Consider the following 19,613-nt stretch of genomic DNA (forward strand, 5'->3'; position numbering starts at 1 on the left):
GCTTCAGGGGGCGGGTCGATGTTGTAGTCTTGTGGCATCTGTGTCTGGCGTGTGATGTGCTTGGTGCTGAATTTATTATTGTGAACAAGCCTATGGAAGGAGGCTTGATGTATTTTTAGCTTACAGGTAAGGAAAACGCTTCTTTTAAAATTATCCTCTGAAGAAGTAATAAGATCTTGAAGCACATCTTCCAATCTGCATCTGGTGCTCTATTTATGTTTGGCGCTCCTTAGTTGGGCGCTGGTTAGTTTCTCCCCTCATGATGCAGCTTGGATTTTGTACGACATGTGTTTTCTTGTCCCTAATTCTTCGACTTGTCATTGGACCTGGCGCCTCTAAGAGTGGATCCTCTATTATAGTTCATCTGAAAGAATTCATCGGCCTTTTGCTGCCTTTATAACTCTATTCGGAGTCTATCCGCTCTTCAAGGTGGGTTATGACATTGCTCCTGTAGCGTATCGAGGTGGAGTAATACTCATTTTACCGGTCTAGAGGTTTGCTACAAAGCAGTTGATCGTTTACGCTACTCGTGAGCTGGAATATATTATACCAGAATCAGTGGCATTTTTGGTTGATTTCTTCAGTTCGCTTTTCGTATCGGTGTGTATGTCGTCTACATAACCGTTTCACCCCCAAAGTTTACTACATGGTACATCACACTGGTCCCTATATTCACTCTTAGGGGGTTAGGGGTACTATATATGCTATTTTATGCACTGCTTGGGCGGACAATGTAACCTAATCCATTACGTCCTTCCACCAGCGTACGCCAACATAAAGATCGCGTAATCCTAATGTGAAATTTGCAACATTGTTTCCAATCGACACTTTAACAAATGCGGCACCAGAGCAGGTGTAGTTATCTAAAGCCAGTAGTTCTGGGAGTTCCGAAACATAAACCACATCCCATACATTGTATGATCAGGTCACTTTGAGCGAGGGACCACCAGAGTGATTGTAGGTATTAAAATCAAGTAGTGCGTAAAGTTCCCAAACACGATTTGAATCGGTTCCAAGTCACCGAACCGATGTAACACCAACAATTAAGATCATGGCAGGTTTTATACATCATTTGGGTCCGAGTACCTAAGTTCCACAAAAACACGCAGCACTAGCTTCTTTCTCTTCTATACCCTACCCCCTCTAAAAACATTTTTTATATCTAAATATAAAGTATAGGAACTCGGAACCCGAGCACCAACAGAAAATGTCAATGTAACCACATCCCTAATAGTTATTAAAATTTGGCTCCGAAAATTTTGGAGCCAGAGCTCCCACAATTCGCCAATTAGTTGCAATTCACTATAGAATTGAAGCACCACAGCAGTACGACATCATTTTGGAACCGGTTCGAAACGCGGTTTTGGAACGTCGGCACTCAACATAAAACCTCAACTGAAATTATTTCTGTCATTCTCTGCTGCATTCCCGAATTTGCTCTGTCAGATCCAAGCGATGAAGCGGAAGTGATTCGAGCTGTTGGGCGAGGATGGCAATCCGTTGACGACAGCGACAGCTGTATCCGTGGAGGTTAAAGATGTTGATATGCTGCAGGACGCCGTTTTTGCCAAAGTCTCGCGTGCTCTCCCTGCAAATGTTATCGCGCCCGACCTCACGGTATCTGCGAACCGAGAAGCATTTGGCGCAAAGCAGTAGCTGCCCAAATTGTCGTCGTCTGTGGCCGAGTTTGGGTACGATGAAGACAACGCACTTATCGTGCAAGCACCGCAACGCATAGATAGCCAGCCCCACACGAGAAGCTCGTGAACAAGTGAGAAAGGCCGCGTTTCAGGTCGTCGATCCAGCCAAGGCAAATACTGGCATCGGAATGGGTGTCGGTTTTGGGCCAACACGTGCGGTGACGCTCGATCATAACTTTACGGATGAGCACACTGTGGGGAGCTTGATTCTTATCCGGATGAAGGAAGAGATTGCAAGCGTTCAAGTTGTTGCTCGCGATCCTGATCTGGATTTCGCAATACTCAAGTCATTTCAGCCCAAATCGCTCATTCCTCCTTGGAACGGAAGTCCATATGATCTGGAAGCACGTGACGACCTTGTGTTGCATCATTTCGACTCGGAATTGACGCATATCAAGAAGGGTTCAAGAACAAGCTCGGATTTACCAAGGCGTTGTGCATAACCGTCAGTACGTCTAAAAGGCACCTCATTTATTCGTGCCCAGCTTTCGCTGTAGATTCTGGTGCCGCAGCTGTTATGAAAGATGGTTTTTTTGCTGGCATCCACTTGGAAACGATCAATGCGCTTCGCGAGCAAATTGAGCGCAAAAAGATCATCAAGGATCGTTTGACTGATGTGGAGCAGTCTTTGGACAACATCGTCAGCAGCGGACTGGAGCACGCTGCATGAATGACGAGTGGGCACGGGCACGTGTCCTCGACTGCATAATCGTTGAGCCTGGATGAAGACACAAGGGGAGTTAGTTCAGGTCAGCGAGTTTGTTTGTTTGCTTTTCTTTCATTAATAAACTTTCCTCATCGGAAGAAAACCCCGGGTCTCGCGACAAAGCTAGCTTTGCGCTCTCTGAAGTGTGAGTTTGTTGATCAACCTTTCTGGACGCAGTCTACCGTCCAGATCGTCATCTCCTCCACGCGCTACTGGATATTGCGCGCCCAAGTGCGATCGGCTTCGACTAAAGGGGGGGGGGTTGGGCGACTGACATAAGTTCGACTTAAGTTCGGTTGAAGTGTTAAGTTCGAACAACTTCAATATGGTGGGCTTCCCTGTTGACGCTGACGGAGACGTAGAGATGTCAATCCCTCAACCGATCTTTGAGGTCATTAAGGCTCCAGAGCTGACCAGCTGGGAGCACGCTGTTCTGATTGAGTGGCATCGTGAGTGGGAGCGCTACGTGGAAAAGATTCGCCACCGATGCTTCACCACGGGTGAGACGTACGACAATGTTGTTGCAACTGTCAAGGGCTCGGCGAGACGGCAGACGCTTAATAACCTGGCTAAGTACGTGCTCAAGAAGCCTATTGCGACGGTAACCGACGCGGACATCATGAGTGTTGTCGAAGCACGCTGTCGTACGCTCAAAAACGAGTTCGTTCCTGACGTCTCGTCGCTGTTCCGTGCGAACCTAAGGATGAACATGACAATTGATGACTGCGACGCACGCATCTTCCGCTACTATGAAGATTTTAATGGGATTGTGGAGGACAATGGGCTACAAGGGCTGATTGGGAACGAGAATGAAGCGGACGCAGGCTACAAGAGTAGAATGAAGGCCCGTTGCCGACTACTGGTTTAACACTTGCAGCCCCCAGTCCTCAAGGCTCAGATCGGTCGACTTATCGATTGAGAGAGGCGTGACTACAAATCTGATGATGTCGCCCTTTTCGACCTGATTCTGGAGCATGCAAAGGTACAGCAGTGGTTTCATCGAATTTCACAGGATTATGCGGGAAAGCAGGATTCTAAAACTATCAAGCCAGAAAAGAAACCACAACGTGGTGCTCCGACCAAGCCCACGTCAGCACCCTCGCCGGCGCCCACGACGACCACTTCTTCGACGGGACCTCTCCCTGCGCGCTCTCCTTTTTGTGATGGCTGTCTGTTCTGCAAGGGAGGACACTGGCTCAATGACTGTTCCACAGCCACGGACGCACAGCGCGAAGAGGCTGTGAAGAAGTTTCGCGCGGCTAAAGAGCGGCGTTCGGGGCCGGTGCGGTCAAAGGCCGCCCGCTATGCGACGCCTGCCGGTTCTGTATGTATCAACGAGCTCCTAGATGTTTCCTATACACTCGATACCGGCGCCGACAAGAGCGTGGTTCCGGAGAAAATAATGACCTCACTCCTGGCAGTGCAACCTACGCTAGAGACTACCCCACTAAGTACGCCTGTTGAAGCTGTTATGGCTGACGACAGGGTCCAATTGTTCAAACAAGATGTGAAATTGGATCTCGAGCTAACTACAGTGGCCGGGTTAGTCTCACTGCGCTCAGTACCGTGCTGGGTTCTATCCGGTGAAGGTGATGAGTTTCTATTGGGCCGGGATGTCCTGAAGGGGCTCGGCATCGACGTGGAGCAACAACTCACTCAACTGGCTGGATCCCCACTGCCGGAGGCAGAGCCGGATGCATTTCCTGTAGGTGCTGAGCTTTCGGACCTAAATAGGCCAATCGACTCGCCGGAATCTCTTCTCGACCGAGCGGTGGCCAATGCGCTGCCGAGTAAACATGTCGGTACTGTTAGTGACTTGCTGGATGAGTTGCCAGACGTCTGGCGTGATGCAGTTGGTCCTGATCCCCCTGCTAATGTGGAGCTTCTACGCGTGTCGCTGAAGGTGGACGCAACGCCCTACAGGGGCCCTGCACGCAAGTATGCGCCTTTGCAAGCCCATTTCATCCGTGACTATGTGCAATATTTGGTTGATAATGGGCTGGTAGAGAAGAATAACGCATCTCGCTGGACAAGTGCTGTAGTGCCCGTGCGCAAGCCGGCAACCAAGGACGAGTTCCGGCTGACCATTGACAATAGGGTTGTCAGCGGTATGACAGTCTCCATTGCTGGAACGATGCCTAGTGTCGCCACTACGACCGACGCCTTCAACGGTAAGAAGTTCTTCGGACGTTTGACTTCACTAAGGGATTCTGGCAATTACCTCTACATGAAGAAAGTCGAGAGTTTTTTCTTTTATTATGCCCGATGGTGTATTTACACCTTATCGAGTCCCCCAAGGAGCGATGGACTCCGCCTTGCATTTCCAGAGCCAAGTCCAGACCGAACTAGCCCCGCTAATACCACATTCGGCCCTTGTGTGGGCCGACGACGTGATTTTATTCGCACCAACAATACATGACTTCCTACAGACGCTTCAAAAGTTCTTCAAGATCGTCAGTGCAGCCAACTTCAAGCTCAACATGCTTAAGTCGTTGCTGTTCGAGCTAGAGATCAAGTGGTGTGGCAAACTAGTTTCGAGCGACGGAATTCGCCATGATCCTGCGCGCGTGGACGCTTTGGTGGAACTTCCGCTCCCTGCAACTGTGGCAGATCTGTAGTGGTTTGTATTTGCAACGAACTGGTTGCATGACTCGCTTCCCGACTACGCACGCACTGTGGCTCCGCTTCATGACAAGGTGGAGGACGAAAAGAAACGGATCGGAAGACGGAGCCGAAATGCACTACAAGTGACTACATCATGGGATAGTGACGAAACGGCTGCCTATGAGAATGTACTTTCGTTGGTGAGAGACTCTGCGCTGATGGAGCACCATGATCCGGACGCGGAACTGTGCGTCTTCACTGATGCGTCGCTTTTCGGGCTCGGTATCGTGGTAACACAAGTCATGCAGTGGCAAACTGGCATTCCTGTTGAGCGCCAGAACCACCAGTTGATCATTTGCAAAGGCGGTACGTTCAAGCACTCACAACTTAATTGGACGGTGGTGGAAAAGGAGGCATACCCGATCGTGAAGGCCTGTAACGACCCTGAATACTTACTGCTGCGACCGGGAGGTTTCCGGTTGTTTTGTGATCACGCGAATTTGATATACATATTTGCTCCGCATGCCGACTTGAAGAAACATGTGCGAGACCGTTTGCAGCGGTGGGCGATGCGTCTGTGTGGTCTTCACCACCGCATTGAGCACATTTCTGGTGATGCTATTGTGTGGGCAGATATTGGGTCTCGGTGACACGTCCGCGGTTAAGAGCAAGTTTTGGTTGCGGCTGTCCAAAAACGAGGTCGACCGAACGTTCCTGTTGAAGATCTATCGGTGCTTCGCCCTCTGATGGACGCTGATTTTGTTTTTCCTACCTGGACGGACATCACAGCTGCGCAGTCTGTAGCTGGACGAGAGAAGGCTCGACTGCGAGTCGATTTCTCGGAGGAAAATGGCCTACAGCTTGTCGATGAACGTCCATGGATCCCAACTGGAGCTCAAGATCTATTAGCCAGAATTCTAAGCAATGATCATCGTACTGTAGTCTCGATTCTACATTACGAAGTTAGAGGATAAGGTGGCGAAGTTCGTCCGGGGGTGCCTGCTGTGCAAGCATTTTAAAGGACCTCGACTTATTCCACGACTGTATGGACCGCTACTTACACCTACGGAACGAAACGAGCAGGTCCTCTGGGACTTCCTTTTCCTTGGTGATGGCTATGGAGACTCAACCTACCTTCTCGTGGTCAAGAACGGACTTTCGCATTTCTGTGACCTATTTCGGTGTGCTACGCCGTCGGCATACGTGGCTGCGGAGGTGCTGCGGATGTGGTTTTCCCTGTATGGCCTGCCTCAGACGCTGCTATCAGATCAAGGCACGCATTTCCGTAATGAAATGGTGCAGCACTTGGCACGGAGCTGTATTTTACGCCTGTGTACTCCCCCTGGTTAAACGGAACAGTAGAAAGACTAAACAAATATGTCCTCCAAGTTGTACGAGCACTCCTGATGGAATACTCGCTGGATAGCCATCAGTAGCAGTACTTACTTCCGGTCATTCAGACCAACTTAAATCATACGCCTGTGAGATCACTTGCAGGCCATTCGCCAGTCGAAGTTTTTACCGGACTGCCGGCCTCATCAGCGTTGGATGTATTGGTTGTTCCAGCCACTGAAACCTCCGTTGAGCGAGTCGTAAAACTTGGTGATATGAGCGACAAACTGGACAGTCTACGCGTTTCTCTACATGACCTACCTCGCGAGGTGGGCGACACTAATTAGCGCAAGCGGCGGCAGGACATGAGAGCTCACAAAGGTACGTCAGTGAACTTTGATGTGGGCGACTTCGTGCTTTGGTCAAGAATCGATCAACGACTCCCCAATCACAAGCTTCTAGGCCAATGGGTTGGCCCGTTCGGGGTTGTGAAGGCACTCCCTCACTCGTTCAAAGCCATTAGTGACGGGACATGTCTATGACGTGCATGCTTCGAGACTAACGTTTTATGCTGATTCGGCCCTAAACACTACGGAGGAGCTACTAGAACTCGTTTCGAGTCAAGATATGATGCTGGGTGTCGAACGAATTGTGGATCATCGTTATAATCACGAATACGGACGATGGGAGCTGATGGTGGCCTGGGTCGAGCTTCAGGCGATTGAAAACTCGTGGAAGCCGCTCGCTACGCTTGTTTAGAATGTACCTGTTAAAGTGCGCAGCTACGTCGCTACTACGACTGAAGATGATGAAATCCGCGGACAACTCGACTAGTTAAATGTTCCTATCGTGTCCAAGCTTTGAGAGGCACTGTCAGCCGGATTACGGCCGTTGATCAAGCTATGGTCACGACAGCGTGCTGGCATGAACCAATGGCGAGAGTGAAAGCTGTAAGGCACGCTTCATAGTGCCTTTCGATGAAGAGGAGGCTTACGCCACTGTGCTGCATTGGACTTGGAGCACGCTGCATGAATGACGAGTGGGCACGGGCACGTGTCCTCGACTGCATAATCGTTGAGCCTGGATGAAGACACAAGGGGAGTTAGTTCAGGTCAGCGAGTTTGTTTTGTTTGCTTTTCTTTCATTAATCTACTTTCCTCATTGGAAGATATCCCCGGGTCTCGCGACATGCCGCAGTCGTTATGAAAGATGTTTTTCCTGCTGGCATCCACCTGGAAACGATCAATGCGCTACGCGAGCAAATTGAACACAAAAAGATCATCAAGGATCGTTTGACTGATGTGGAGCAGTCTTTGGATAACATCGTCAGCAGCGGAGTAGCGCAAGGCTGCTGTGCTCTTTTAGTAAATGAATTTATCAACGTAGTCTCCGAGTAAAAGTTCAATAAATATAACCGTATCACTGCCTTTGAATCACAACAGCAGCTACTGATTCTGCTGTGACTCGCTGCTGTTCAATCGCGTGGAGCTTTGTGACACCGCCTGTAAGATGAATTTGCCCCATTCCACCCTCGCATCTTCAATGTTCAAATGCTGTTCGTATAGGGCTTGATATCACTCCATCGACTCGATTAGCTCGTTCTGCTTGGCAATACTTGCGCGCGCAGCAGCAATCACTTTCTGCTGCTGCTTTAACTCGGCTTCCTTTGCCTTGAACGCAGCCTCACGTTTTTTACTGCTTTGCTTGCTCCTCATTTTCCTTCTGCGTAAGTACAACAAGCTCTTCTCTCAACTTTCTTTAAAATTCCGTCTCATGCGCACCACCTTGCTGGAGCAGAGCCTTGGTGTCCATTGTCGCTTATCTTGAGCTCAAAAAGAATGAAAATGAGCATCATAACGGACGAGCTTTTTTTTAGCTAATCAGATCACTCCAAAATAATTATTTTTATTTAGGACATATGAGACCATGCAAAACAAAATGATACTAACGAACCTAAGTACGAATCGCGATTTAAGCACTCTAAACGAAAGCGGGGCGTCTCCTCAATCTTTTGATACGCTACAGAATGCTTAAAACCGAAGAAGTTGTGGTCGCTCAAAAATATTATCTCCATTTATGGCCCCTCGAAATGACTAAGCATTTAGGAGTATTGTGGTCTCAATATTTTTTCGCATTAAGAGAGTAAGTATTATTTAAAAGCTCTTCTTAAAAGCAATTGAATAAGGGTACTTTTACAGTTTTTTCGATGGAAGTTTACAAAAAATGTCACAGTTTCAGATAAGTGCGAAAATCAATTGGCCAACTTTGAGCTAGATTACCTCGATAACTCTAAATGGTCCATAACTATCATTTTGTTTGACGCAGTCTCATATATATTCCTCAATATATTGAAGCTATAGTGAGTTCATATTGAGCAATAAAAAAATAAATATACAGAAATAACAATGTGTAAGTACATCTTCCCAGAAACCCACCGAAAGAGTGCGGCTCAAAAGACGATTGGTGTCGACACTACGCAAAGTACCAGCCAGCAGTTGATGAACCTGCACTTGACGAACCTGCAGTTGATGAACCAACGATGACTAATGAAAAAATTTATGGTGAACATTGCATTCAGCACATCAAATCGGTCGATAAATACGATCAACCCAAGTTGGTTGATTCACGCGTATTATCACCAAGTGATTGGATCAAGTCGAAGATGCACGTAGTTGGTGATTCCGTCGACTACAAGCATAGTAATGATGTCACACCTGACTTTGGCAATGACGCCTTTTGCAATATCAATTCAATGAGCTGGATGTATCGCAGATGCGTAACAACTTCTTCTTCAAGTCCAGTGAAGACCGTAAGCCGTTTGAACAAGCAAACATTGAATGCGTTGTGGAGTACTGCATTGCAGCTAAATCTTACGATGAGCGATTGTGTAATCTATGCATGATGATTCGAAGTGATTGGTTTTGCAACAACCAAAACGTATGAAATCTTGCTAGATTCTTTGCTCGTCAACCTCATTCGGATTTGGTATTTGATGCGCAAGGCCTATGTTTGTGTGCTTAAATAAAAGTAGAGCATTTCAACAAGGCGTTTGCTACCGAAGAATTCGATGGTCGGTTTGATTCCAAGTATAATCCATCACTGAACGAAGGCAAACTAAAAGGAATTGCCGCTGGTTGCGATTCTGTTGCATACAAACAATGGAAAGATGAATATGAAATCAAGGAGCCAAGGAAAACTTCTACTTCGAAGACGTTTGAGCTTGCTACACTTGATCATGATTTCGAATTGACATTCAAATCTGAGCGGAAGTTGGCAACACTAGCTCAACTGGTGGAGTTAACTGGTCGAACAATTGACGACATGCGTTCAGCAATGGTCGATACATCATTTGAGATCGATGAGCTTAAGTATTGAGCGGAGAAGTATCTAGTGATCGCAAACAAGCCAAATCGTGACTTTGATCTAAATTGCAGTACTTTCGAGAAGATTTTGAAAACTACCAACTTCGAGTCTCTTCATTTACTGTAACGATTTGTGCTCTACTTCATCCACGAGCTCAACGTCTTTGAAGGATCTGATATCACCTACTACAAGCGTAAGCCAGCAGAGGATGATCTTTTCTGTGATCAAGGCATATGATCCAGAGAGCTTGTTCAAGGTGCAAATTCAATTCATTGAGAATAAGAAGCCACGTTCCACCAAGCTGTCTGACCTTCTTAATACGATTCCATTTCACAAGTTTGCAAATACTGTCTGCAAATGGGAACATGATCCAGATGATATGGAGACATTCAGCTTAGCAAATCCACTACTGGCAAATGAACTGCACGAAGAAATTACCGAATCTGACTTGCACCCAGTACTTGTCGATTACTTGAAGCGTATTATTTGTTTTAATCACCCTGGGAGGTACCAGAGGTTGATGGAGTATATCGGTAGCCTTTGTCACTATCCAGACAGCAATACAAAGGTTAGCTCGTGTTATATTCAATGGAGAAGCAGATTGGCAAGTCAAACTTCTTCCAGCTCCTTACTAGTCTTCTGGGAACGGCAAATAGTCTCATGTCTCAGCATCTCGTGGATCGCCACAACTTCGCCATAAAAAAATTGTGCTGGTTTGAGGAAATTGCTGGTGATAAGCGCTCGTTTCGTAATTGTCTTGAGCGAATGAAGTCTGCTATCACCGATTCCGTGCAATCTAGTCAAAACCTCTACCATAAAGAAAAGTATATGGCAACATCACTGAATATACTGGTGCTTCCAACAACTTGATTGACATCGTCGAAGCCAAGATGGCAATTTTCGATGTAAATCCAGCGGAACAGCACAACAAGGTCTATTACGGCAAGCTGATTGATGATGTGATCAAGAATGAGAATGAGATGAACTAATTCTACACATATTTGAAGCAGTTTGCCAACCCCAAGCCAAAATCCTTCTTCCGAACGCCTATCTATGATTTAATGATAACTGCTAGCAATGAGGGCATTGTCAAATATGTCAATGAACGTAATGAATCGGGACTAAACGGAATCGTACACACTGAATCGCAAGGCCAAAATCGTGTGGAGAGAGATATTATGTATCGGCACTATCAAAGGTGGTGTGAGACAGCTGGTAAAGTCCCTGATAAGCGATCGAAATTTTGTGAAAATATATCGAAGTTGGACCAGCGTATCACATTCAAGCGGTACAAAGAAAGTGGAGCCACTCCTTATGGATTCTTCTTCCCAATTGACTTTAACCAAGTCTAAAGCTTCCCGAAGCAGCAATATGGCGATTGCGACGAGGTTGAGCCATGCCGACCTCGCTGACTTGCTTGTTCCCTTTACGAATATCATGACTGAATCCGCCGGTCTCAGGCTCAGTAATATCAGGGATAGTATCCATTACAGAGCCAGCATTTGACTTCCAGTTATTTTTCAAAAATCTCCAAACTGATTTTCCAGCTTCTTTGACGCCATCCCATAAATCACCCCAAAACCCACTTCCATCAAGTCCAGATTGATGCGTACGTAAACCTCCACCGTGAGTCATATGTAAAGGCGTTCCTTTACCAGATTCATACGCTTTGACGAGCTTCTTATAGGTCTCGGGTCCAAAATAGTGGGCATGACCAGAATTGAGCTGAGCATGCGTCAATCGAACAGGCTTTCCATGCAAAACCTTTAAACCTTGCGCGTGGCTAAGGCTAACACGAAACGCTTTATACATCTTTAGCAGATTTCGAAGAAATCGCGTTATCTGTGGTAACTTATATATAAGCACGAAAATAATTGTAAAAGCTTAAATCCAAAACCCAGAATCGAGATGAACTAAAACGAATAATTATTCGCGATCTCGAAATGAGCAATGACAGGCTATCCAAAGCCACAATGGGCTGTATTTGGGCAACTACTTCGATTGTTCAAATTGGGGAAGGACTATGCAATGGGACCCTAAGGAATTCATTGTCTGTATTCAATATGCCAACAAGTACGACGATGCACATTTTCAAAAAGTGTATGGTGTTCAGAACTCCGACATGATCGCTGAATTGATACGTCTTTACAAAAGCAAAGAAAGGCTTATCCTTACTTTGAATGCACTTTGCAAGATGGTGAAGAATCGATTCCGCGATGCGTTTCAATACTATAACGCAGTGAGAAAAGTACTTAGCAAGCAAAACAAGTCCGAGAAACTAGATAACGAACCCATTCCAGAAGAAGAGAAGAGATACATTAGCTACCAAGAATTGATAGCGGTTCCTGAGAAGATTCTCATGGATACGTATGGCAAGTTGTTTCTATCGAACAGTAAGCAGCTCCCTTATCCAGCTAAGGCCTATACCTTGTCCGAAGCCTCTTGACTGGAGATCGGAGGATATCATCGTCGTACACCACCGATGCAACACGCACTTAGTCTAGTATGTAGGGTTTCCGCTCATTGACAATCCCAGAAACTATTGCACGCCCCTTAGCTCGGTTCGTCTCGGGGTTTCTCGGGAGGGAGTAGCTAGCTTGGGGCTATTCGCGGATAGGTCCGTCGGACTGGCTGGCGTGCTCGCCGGTCCTGCGCAGCTTCACTTTTAGCAAATTTTAGTCGCGGGGCCTGCCTTGACAAGGATAACCAACACCAGGCAGTGGCTTCTTCGGTCAGCTCCTCTTATTGGCTCAATTAGATGCGGCTCAGTTAACTAGAATGTATTTCTTCTTGTTATTCGTCTTCCTGTGTTCGCACCAGACCGGTGTTCACACTTGTTAGCTTTGCACTAAGCAGAGCTTTAGCTCTGCACACGTTCGCGCTCTCGGCTTTGTCCCCGATCGCGCAGGTCTTTTACTGACTTGGGCTCTTGTGGAACGCGACCTCCACCGTCCCGTGGGTACCCTGGGTTATTCCACTAAATGCGACGCTTTGCTCTTCAACCGGAATCGCCGTCCTGGATGTCCTAACTATCCTTGATCGCTCACCCCGTCGTCACTCAGCACTCGGTCCGTTCCTTCTCCTCCGTCGTCGTTACCCACCGGAGCACGCGCATCTACCGGCCATAGGCCCTAGCCTCATGCACAGAGGTCACCAGCCCGCCGGCTTGCGTTTCCAACGCGTGAGGCCGTCCGTACTGGCCCGGTTGTCTCCGTCTCCTGTTCGCCGCCATGTGCGTCATCAGCGTTCTTCGTTGCCTCATGTGGCCTTTCCTGCCTTCGTTGGTCCACCGTCGTCGTACGTATTCCATCACCCCGCGCTCTGCGCTCAACAAGGGCCCTTACCAAAAGCCCCTCCTTACTGAACAACGAGCTGAGCAAGCTGAAGAAAGCGAAACAACTCGCTTACCTCCGCTTCTTCTTCGACTATGTCACGCTATATCTCAACGTTAACTATCCTCTGCGTCTCGTATGGTCCTCAGTCTATCTGAAGAAAGTTGATGGTAGTAACTACCTCCAAGGAACGAAGCTCTATTTGAATGATTTCAAGAACGTTCGCCTCATGGGTGCGCAAGTCATCGAACGAGATGGATCCACATTCAACCTGATTGTCAATTTTCTAAACTTCTTGTCGAGTTCGCTTGGACAAAATCCAACGAAACTGCTCTGGCGCATGCTCAACAATAGCCCTGGTGAATACGATAACAGCAATGGAGTTTGAACAGTGCTATCTAGGCTCTTCGTCAAATACAAGGGAAAGCCGATGAGCATGATATGATTCGTCATATCGCTGAATCACATCTCATTCAGTCGCCAACGTATGCGAAGCTGACAAAAAAAAGGACCTTCACGCAAAGCTACTCCACAGCACGTTTGCTGCCAACACCAGCTACAACAAGGTCGCAAACAGATCCGCGGCACCAGAGGTTGTTGAGGAATCGCCTGACTTCTCAAATGAACCAGCTCTTCAACCTCAAAGTATGACTCGACGATGTGATAACATTTCGCAGTGACATTCTTGAAAAAAATTCTCTCGATAAAATCCATTCTCATGGTTGACATTTTTTCGCTTGTGATTCGTTTGTAGAGATCAACGAATTCTTTGATTGGAATATCGTATGGAAAGTCGCGGCAAATGATTGCGAGATCGCGCTGGGTCAAATTTCGATCAAGAACGACATATTGACTGTTGATTCCGATTGTTTGAGAGATACCAAAGTAACTTTGACTAATATAGATCATACGCCCACCAAGCTTTCGACCACGAATAAAGAATTAGCCTATCTGAGCTTGAGTCTTCTTTGGTTCAAGGACCAAGTTATCGAATATAAATAATTTGCTTGTCTCGGAGTCATAATCGCTCATCACTGCGACTACTCCATTTTCAAAAATCTCGACGTTATCGATGGTATCCTTGAGATGATCGAAAAACGTCTCATTCGTCTTCGTGCATATGACGATCTTCGTGAAGCATTCATGTAGCAGAGCGATGATATAGAGGACGGTGTTGGATTTGCCACTGCCCGAAGGACTTACAACGCACATCCGAAAAGGCAGCGCGAAGTGCTCGTTCTTGGAGTACTTCTTGAGCTTCGACTTTGGTATGGATTGGTAGAAGCTGAGCATCCTTTCTTCGTTCATATATACAAGTAATCAAAATGTCTTCTCTTCCACCAACAATTAAAGTCCACTCTTCAATGCCTCTTTCTTCCTTGGATAAAATGATTACTTGACCATTGCCACCGCTGACAAGATATACCAGAAACTCAGTGGGACTGGAGTCTTCAGTTCACTTGCTGTAGCTGGAAATCTCGACGGTGGGGCGTTGACGATTGAAGGAGCTGCTGTTGATCTCAGTTCAGTGTCAGGTGTCACAGCTGGAGCAGTTACAGCATCCAAGGTTGTGATTGTCGATGCGAATAAAGGTATCGGCTCATTTCGTAATTGGACGGCAGTAAATCTTACTGGAACTCTACTGACGGCAGCGCAACCGAATATCACGTGGATTGGAACATTGTCATCTCGGAATGTGTCTGGAGGATTGACGGCATCTACGCTGACTGGAACGCTTAGCACAGTAGCTTAACCTAATATTACATCGCCTGGAACTCTCACAACTGGATTGGAAACAACGATCAACAACAGCACAACTTAATTTGCAAGTTATGCACGCGGGACAAATTGGCTTACTACGCCAATGAACTGTGTGCTCGAAATGTCAAACATCGCGCCTAGGTTCGGATCAATCTCGCAACATCCTTTTCGTATCTGTTCAGGCAATGTAAATGCGCTATGGATGGACGTGATCCAGAACGTGAGAATTGGAACCGTAGCACCAAGTGGAACGTAAAAGCTTGAGGTCGATGGCTCAATAAACGCTACCGCTATTAACATCAATGGCGTTGCCGTTGCTTCTTCGGCTGATATAACATCTATCACCGGTAGCACTGCGGGGCCAGCTTCCGCAAACAAAGCTTTGGTTGTAGACGGTGGTCTATATATCGCTGGAATAAATTCTCTCAGCGCAATATCATTGACCGGCAATTTGCTTACTCCAGCTCAACCAAACATAACGAGCGTTGGCACATTATCTAGTTTGAATCCGTTGGGTTCAGGTATCACTCATACACAGAGTGCCGGAGGAAATGCTGCTTCATTTATTAACTCAACAGCTGTAAGCACGCTCACCATCGGTATTGCAATTTCTGGTGGCGCATGCGATATTCGATCAGCTACTGCAAGCGATCTATACCTGGGTGCTAATAATACGAGAAGGCTCTCGATTAAAAGCGGAGGTAATGTCGGTATCAATACAACTTCTCCGGGTTATCAGCTTGATGTAAGCAGTTCTTTCAATTCAACCAGCTTTAATATGAACGGAACACTTACCACAGCCTCGGCAACAGATTTGAATGGAGTGACGGGATATGGAACGTATCTGAGTGGGTTCTTCGCAGCGCGCAAAACTATGGTTACCATTCCACACTCAGCGATTCAGTTCGGATCGGGCAGCGCTACCACAAACCAGGCCAAATACTTTGCGAGCACGAGCCTAAAGAGATAGTATTCGAGTCTTTAGTGTGGATGATTCCAGTCCACTGACCATTGGTACGCAAAATGATGGATCCTCTAGCACCAATAGAGCATATCCCCTTCTAAATCTCGTTTCTTCGATTGATCCCACTGCACAAGTAGGTGGTTTTCAGCTACAAGCGCTGACTTATTCAATATCAACTGGAATGATGAGCCACCTGTTGATTTAACGTCTCAAACGCATAGATTCTACTTTAATGTTAGAAATAGTCAGCCTCTTTAAAAGTGGATATCCGCATACGTATACTCTTGCAACTTCTGCTGATGCCTTTTGTATAAATTCTCCTGATTCACCCCCAGCACCAACGAGAGGATGTATCTACCTTGTTTCCGACACTGTTAATAAGATGATATCCAATTCGAATACGCCATACCCATTTCATTTAGACCAGCGCCAGTTACACTAAATTCTGGCAGTATTAACATATAGGCATCTAACGCATTAAACGATTAATCGGCAAACTTCGATATGCCGGTTTTCATGGAAGTCCTCCAACACGTCGCCGATTGTATTGCAGCTGAGTAACGTTAAGAATGCGACTTCAACCAGCTCTGCATATTTTGGGACCACAACAATAAACGACCTCGTGATGATGACTGGGAATATAAGATGACTAACGATAAGTCTTACCGGGCAATTAGGCATATAAACTGGTTCACCTTCTGCAACGCTGCATGTTTCAGGGGCAGTATCGAACACATTTAATGTTGGTGGAAGCTTATACTCTCAAACAACATCGACTGCATCAACGTTCAGTCAGCTGGGCCCAGTAACTGTTTCCGTTAGTGCCATGTTCTCGGGACCAATCCAGCGTTCCAGTATTTGTTGTACTTCGTATAGACGAGCTAAAGAAAACATCAAGCAACTTAATAAATCTAATGTGAAAACTTCTTCAAAGTAATTGTTTCACGTTTAACTACATTAAATCGGAAGAAACCATTCCTAAGATTGGCTTCATTGCTCAAGACTTGAATCGCCTTGGCTACATGCATTTGTTGACTCGTACTCCAAATGAAAACATCAAGAAAGAAAATGATGATGACATCGAAGGAGCTCAAATGAACATTGACTACAATTAGATCACAGTCAAGAAATTGAAGAAGCGTATTGAAGAACTAGAAGCAAAAATGGACCAGCTAATATAGACTATGAAGACCAAAAATCCAAAGCCAATACCCGAAGGTACAGCCATAATCAACTCAACTGTGATATCCTCGGATTCAGTAATGATAATCGATGGAAGGATTCTGCTGTCAATTTAAGAAGAAATAGATTCCAGCGTGATTGAGATAGATTTGAAACAAAAAATGATCGAGGTGCTTCGAGGAGTGAATGGGCGCTTGACAAATAAATTTCTTCCAACCAGCAAGAAAAAAACACCAAGTGCATTCGTATTCAAAAACGATTTGTAACTTCGGGAGGATAGTTTCTCGATGTAGAGTGATTTTGTTCAAGTAAAAATTTCGGTGTCTAATATAACATTCATCCACTCTTTCAATTGGTTTTTGTATTCGTTCAAGCTGACCTTCGTATGTTTTCCTTTCATTTTCGGTGCATGCGTATCAAAATAATATTACCATGCCTTTCATCTACGACCGATTTAAATTGTGTTATGATAGTATTAAGAAGATGGTTTCGATTCGCACCTGTGCTATCATCAACAACTCTATTAAAATAAGCTTTTACACGCTCCTTAACCTCCTCTTTCTTATCAGCGCCAAGATCAGGAGAGCGCTTTTGCACTCTATTTCTTCCTGTTTGATTTTAGTTTTTAGTCGGAGATTAGGAGACGTCTCATCTGGAGCAGGTGCATCTCGTTTACGTTTAAGAACGCTTTTGCGATTTCACTGGCCTTATCGTCAATATCTTCTTTAGTAGTCTTACGGTTATGCATAAATATCTGCTTCTAAAATCTTTATTTTTAGTTTAGTATTTTCGATTACGATCTTGAAAAACTTCTTCCACATCCATCTTTTCCTTTTAGTGTAATCGAAGTTGTTCATATGATTTATGAAATTTTCGTCATTGAACATTTCCTCGTACGAGGAGCTCGGTGGAGCATTCATGTTTCCGCCCGTATCAGTTAGCTGAGGAACATACTCATATTTTTTGAAGATGTAGATTTGGATTTGGTTTCTTTTGGTGAGGGTTTGGTTTCTTTTTAATGAGTCATGGGGTTTTCCTTCGTCACCCCTAACTAGTGGGGGAGCCTTCTTCGTGAGCTTACTAGTAATCTGATCATAGTCATAATCTCGTGATTTGCCCATGACTTGTTGGAACAGACCTGCCAAAGAATCGCTGCTAGCGTCGTCTAAAGCTTGCTGCTGAATCATTGTTTTCACCTTTGTACCTTGTACAAAGTCACTCTTCGCCATTGCATTGTAGTAGCGATCATGCGCGTTTTGCTTAGTTTGCTTATCAGTGAAGAATCCGTTCAATTGTGCCTGGATGCTATATTGGCAAATAAAAAACAAATACTAATTGATAGGGGTCGGCATTTAGTTTTGAACCGCGCCTTGAGAAACCGTTCCCATAGCAGTGTCGACGTTTGCGACAACTTCGCGTAGAATGTGATAATAAATCGTAAGCGCGTAGTTCGTGTTGTTCGTGCCCGAAACAATGATCGACTTGATTGCATCATCTTCGCTGGGTAGACGACGGCCAATGCCAACAGCAATGAATCGGTACAGTGATTCCCATAGACGCTGAGATAGTAAGCCAGCATTAGTGACATCATCGAGACCGCCATCAACACCAGATTTTATCATTTCATTGTAGGAACAGATCATAACCAAAGATGACTGGAGTGTTCCAAATTGGAGCGCTACCCACCGTCACCAGGATATTTTTAGGGCTGCATAAGGACTTGTCGTGGCCGGAATCGTTGAGAAGCAACTTCGGAACGGATTGATCACATCTGGTAAAGGGCTTGATCCAGGCTTAACGTTTGTGATAACAGGTTGCATAATCAATTACTTCGGATTGGCAATACCATTTGTCACCGTCCATGTAAATGACTGACCAGCTTGGAGAGTAAACTTGTAAGTTACACGTTCAAAGTAGCGGAACGTCTTTTTTTGGATAAGAGCGTTGTCTCCTGATGGATTTGGGCTATACGTTGGAACAAGTAGACGAGAGAACATCTGCGATGGACCAATACCACTTCCCGAAGTTGCAGTACCATTAACATCGGCTGTGACTAATAAATTTGTTGATCCTAAACCAGTTGCTGCATCAGTGTTGGTTGTATTTGCGGATGAGCCATTCCAGAGAATTGGGCAAGTGTTGCCAAAGTTCATGTTGCTGTTGATGCTAGCAATATTCGTTGCTGTAACCGTACCTGCTGCTGCACCAGTGGTAATTGACGTAGCAGAGCTGTTATAGCTGATATAGATGGACCCCTTCGGGTTCTTTTGCATTGGGCATTTCTTAATGGAGCCGGATAAACCAGATAGGCTAATGCAGGCTAAATAATGAGCTACGTAAAATGGATCACCGGCGGCAACGGCGCCAGCTGGCGCGACGTATACTTGCGGCTTTGACACAGCTTGGATATTGGCATTAGATCCCATGATATCATATGCAATTCACCGCTGCTTTGATCAAGCGCGGTGAATAGCGATCCATCGTACGCACCTACATTCGAAAATGAGTTAGAAAGGTCCTATTCGCAACAGTGCCGTTAATATAATTGGATGTTGTCATGTTGTCGAAATTTTGGGCGCCTCCGGGAATTGGTAGACGATATTCATCTAGCACGAAGTTGTTCGTTGGTCCTCGTTTAATGTAGGAGTTGTAGTCCCATTCGGTTAGCG

The 19,613-nt window shown here is 45.8% G+C and overlaps 1 protein-coding gene across 1 annotated transcript; it reads right to left on the reverse strand.

Moving 5' to 3' along the window:
* Nucleotides 1–18,296: 18,296 nt before the first annotated feature.
* On the reverse strand, nt 18,297–19,370 carry PITG_14161 (uncharacterized protein; the record flags this gene model as incomplete). The annotated part of the gene is made up of 3 exons (XM_002899225.1): nt 18,297–18,622; nt 18,665–18,726; nt 18,775–19,370. 3 exons carry the CDS (start codon nt 19,368–19,370, stop codon nt 18,297–18,299), a joined length of 984 nt encoding a protein of 327 aa, XP_002899271.1.
* Between the last annotated feature and the right edge of the window lie 243 nt (nt 19,371–19,613).

The sequence above is a fragment of the Phytophthora infestans genome, genomic scaffold (genome assembly GCF_000142945.1).
Source record: "Phytophthora infestans T30-4 supercont1.32 genomic scaffold, whole genome shotgun sequence".
Classification (NCBI taxonomy): domain Eukaryota; phylum Oomycota; class Peronosporomycetes; order Peronosporales; family Peronosporaceae; genus Phytophthora; species Phytophthora infestans.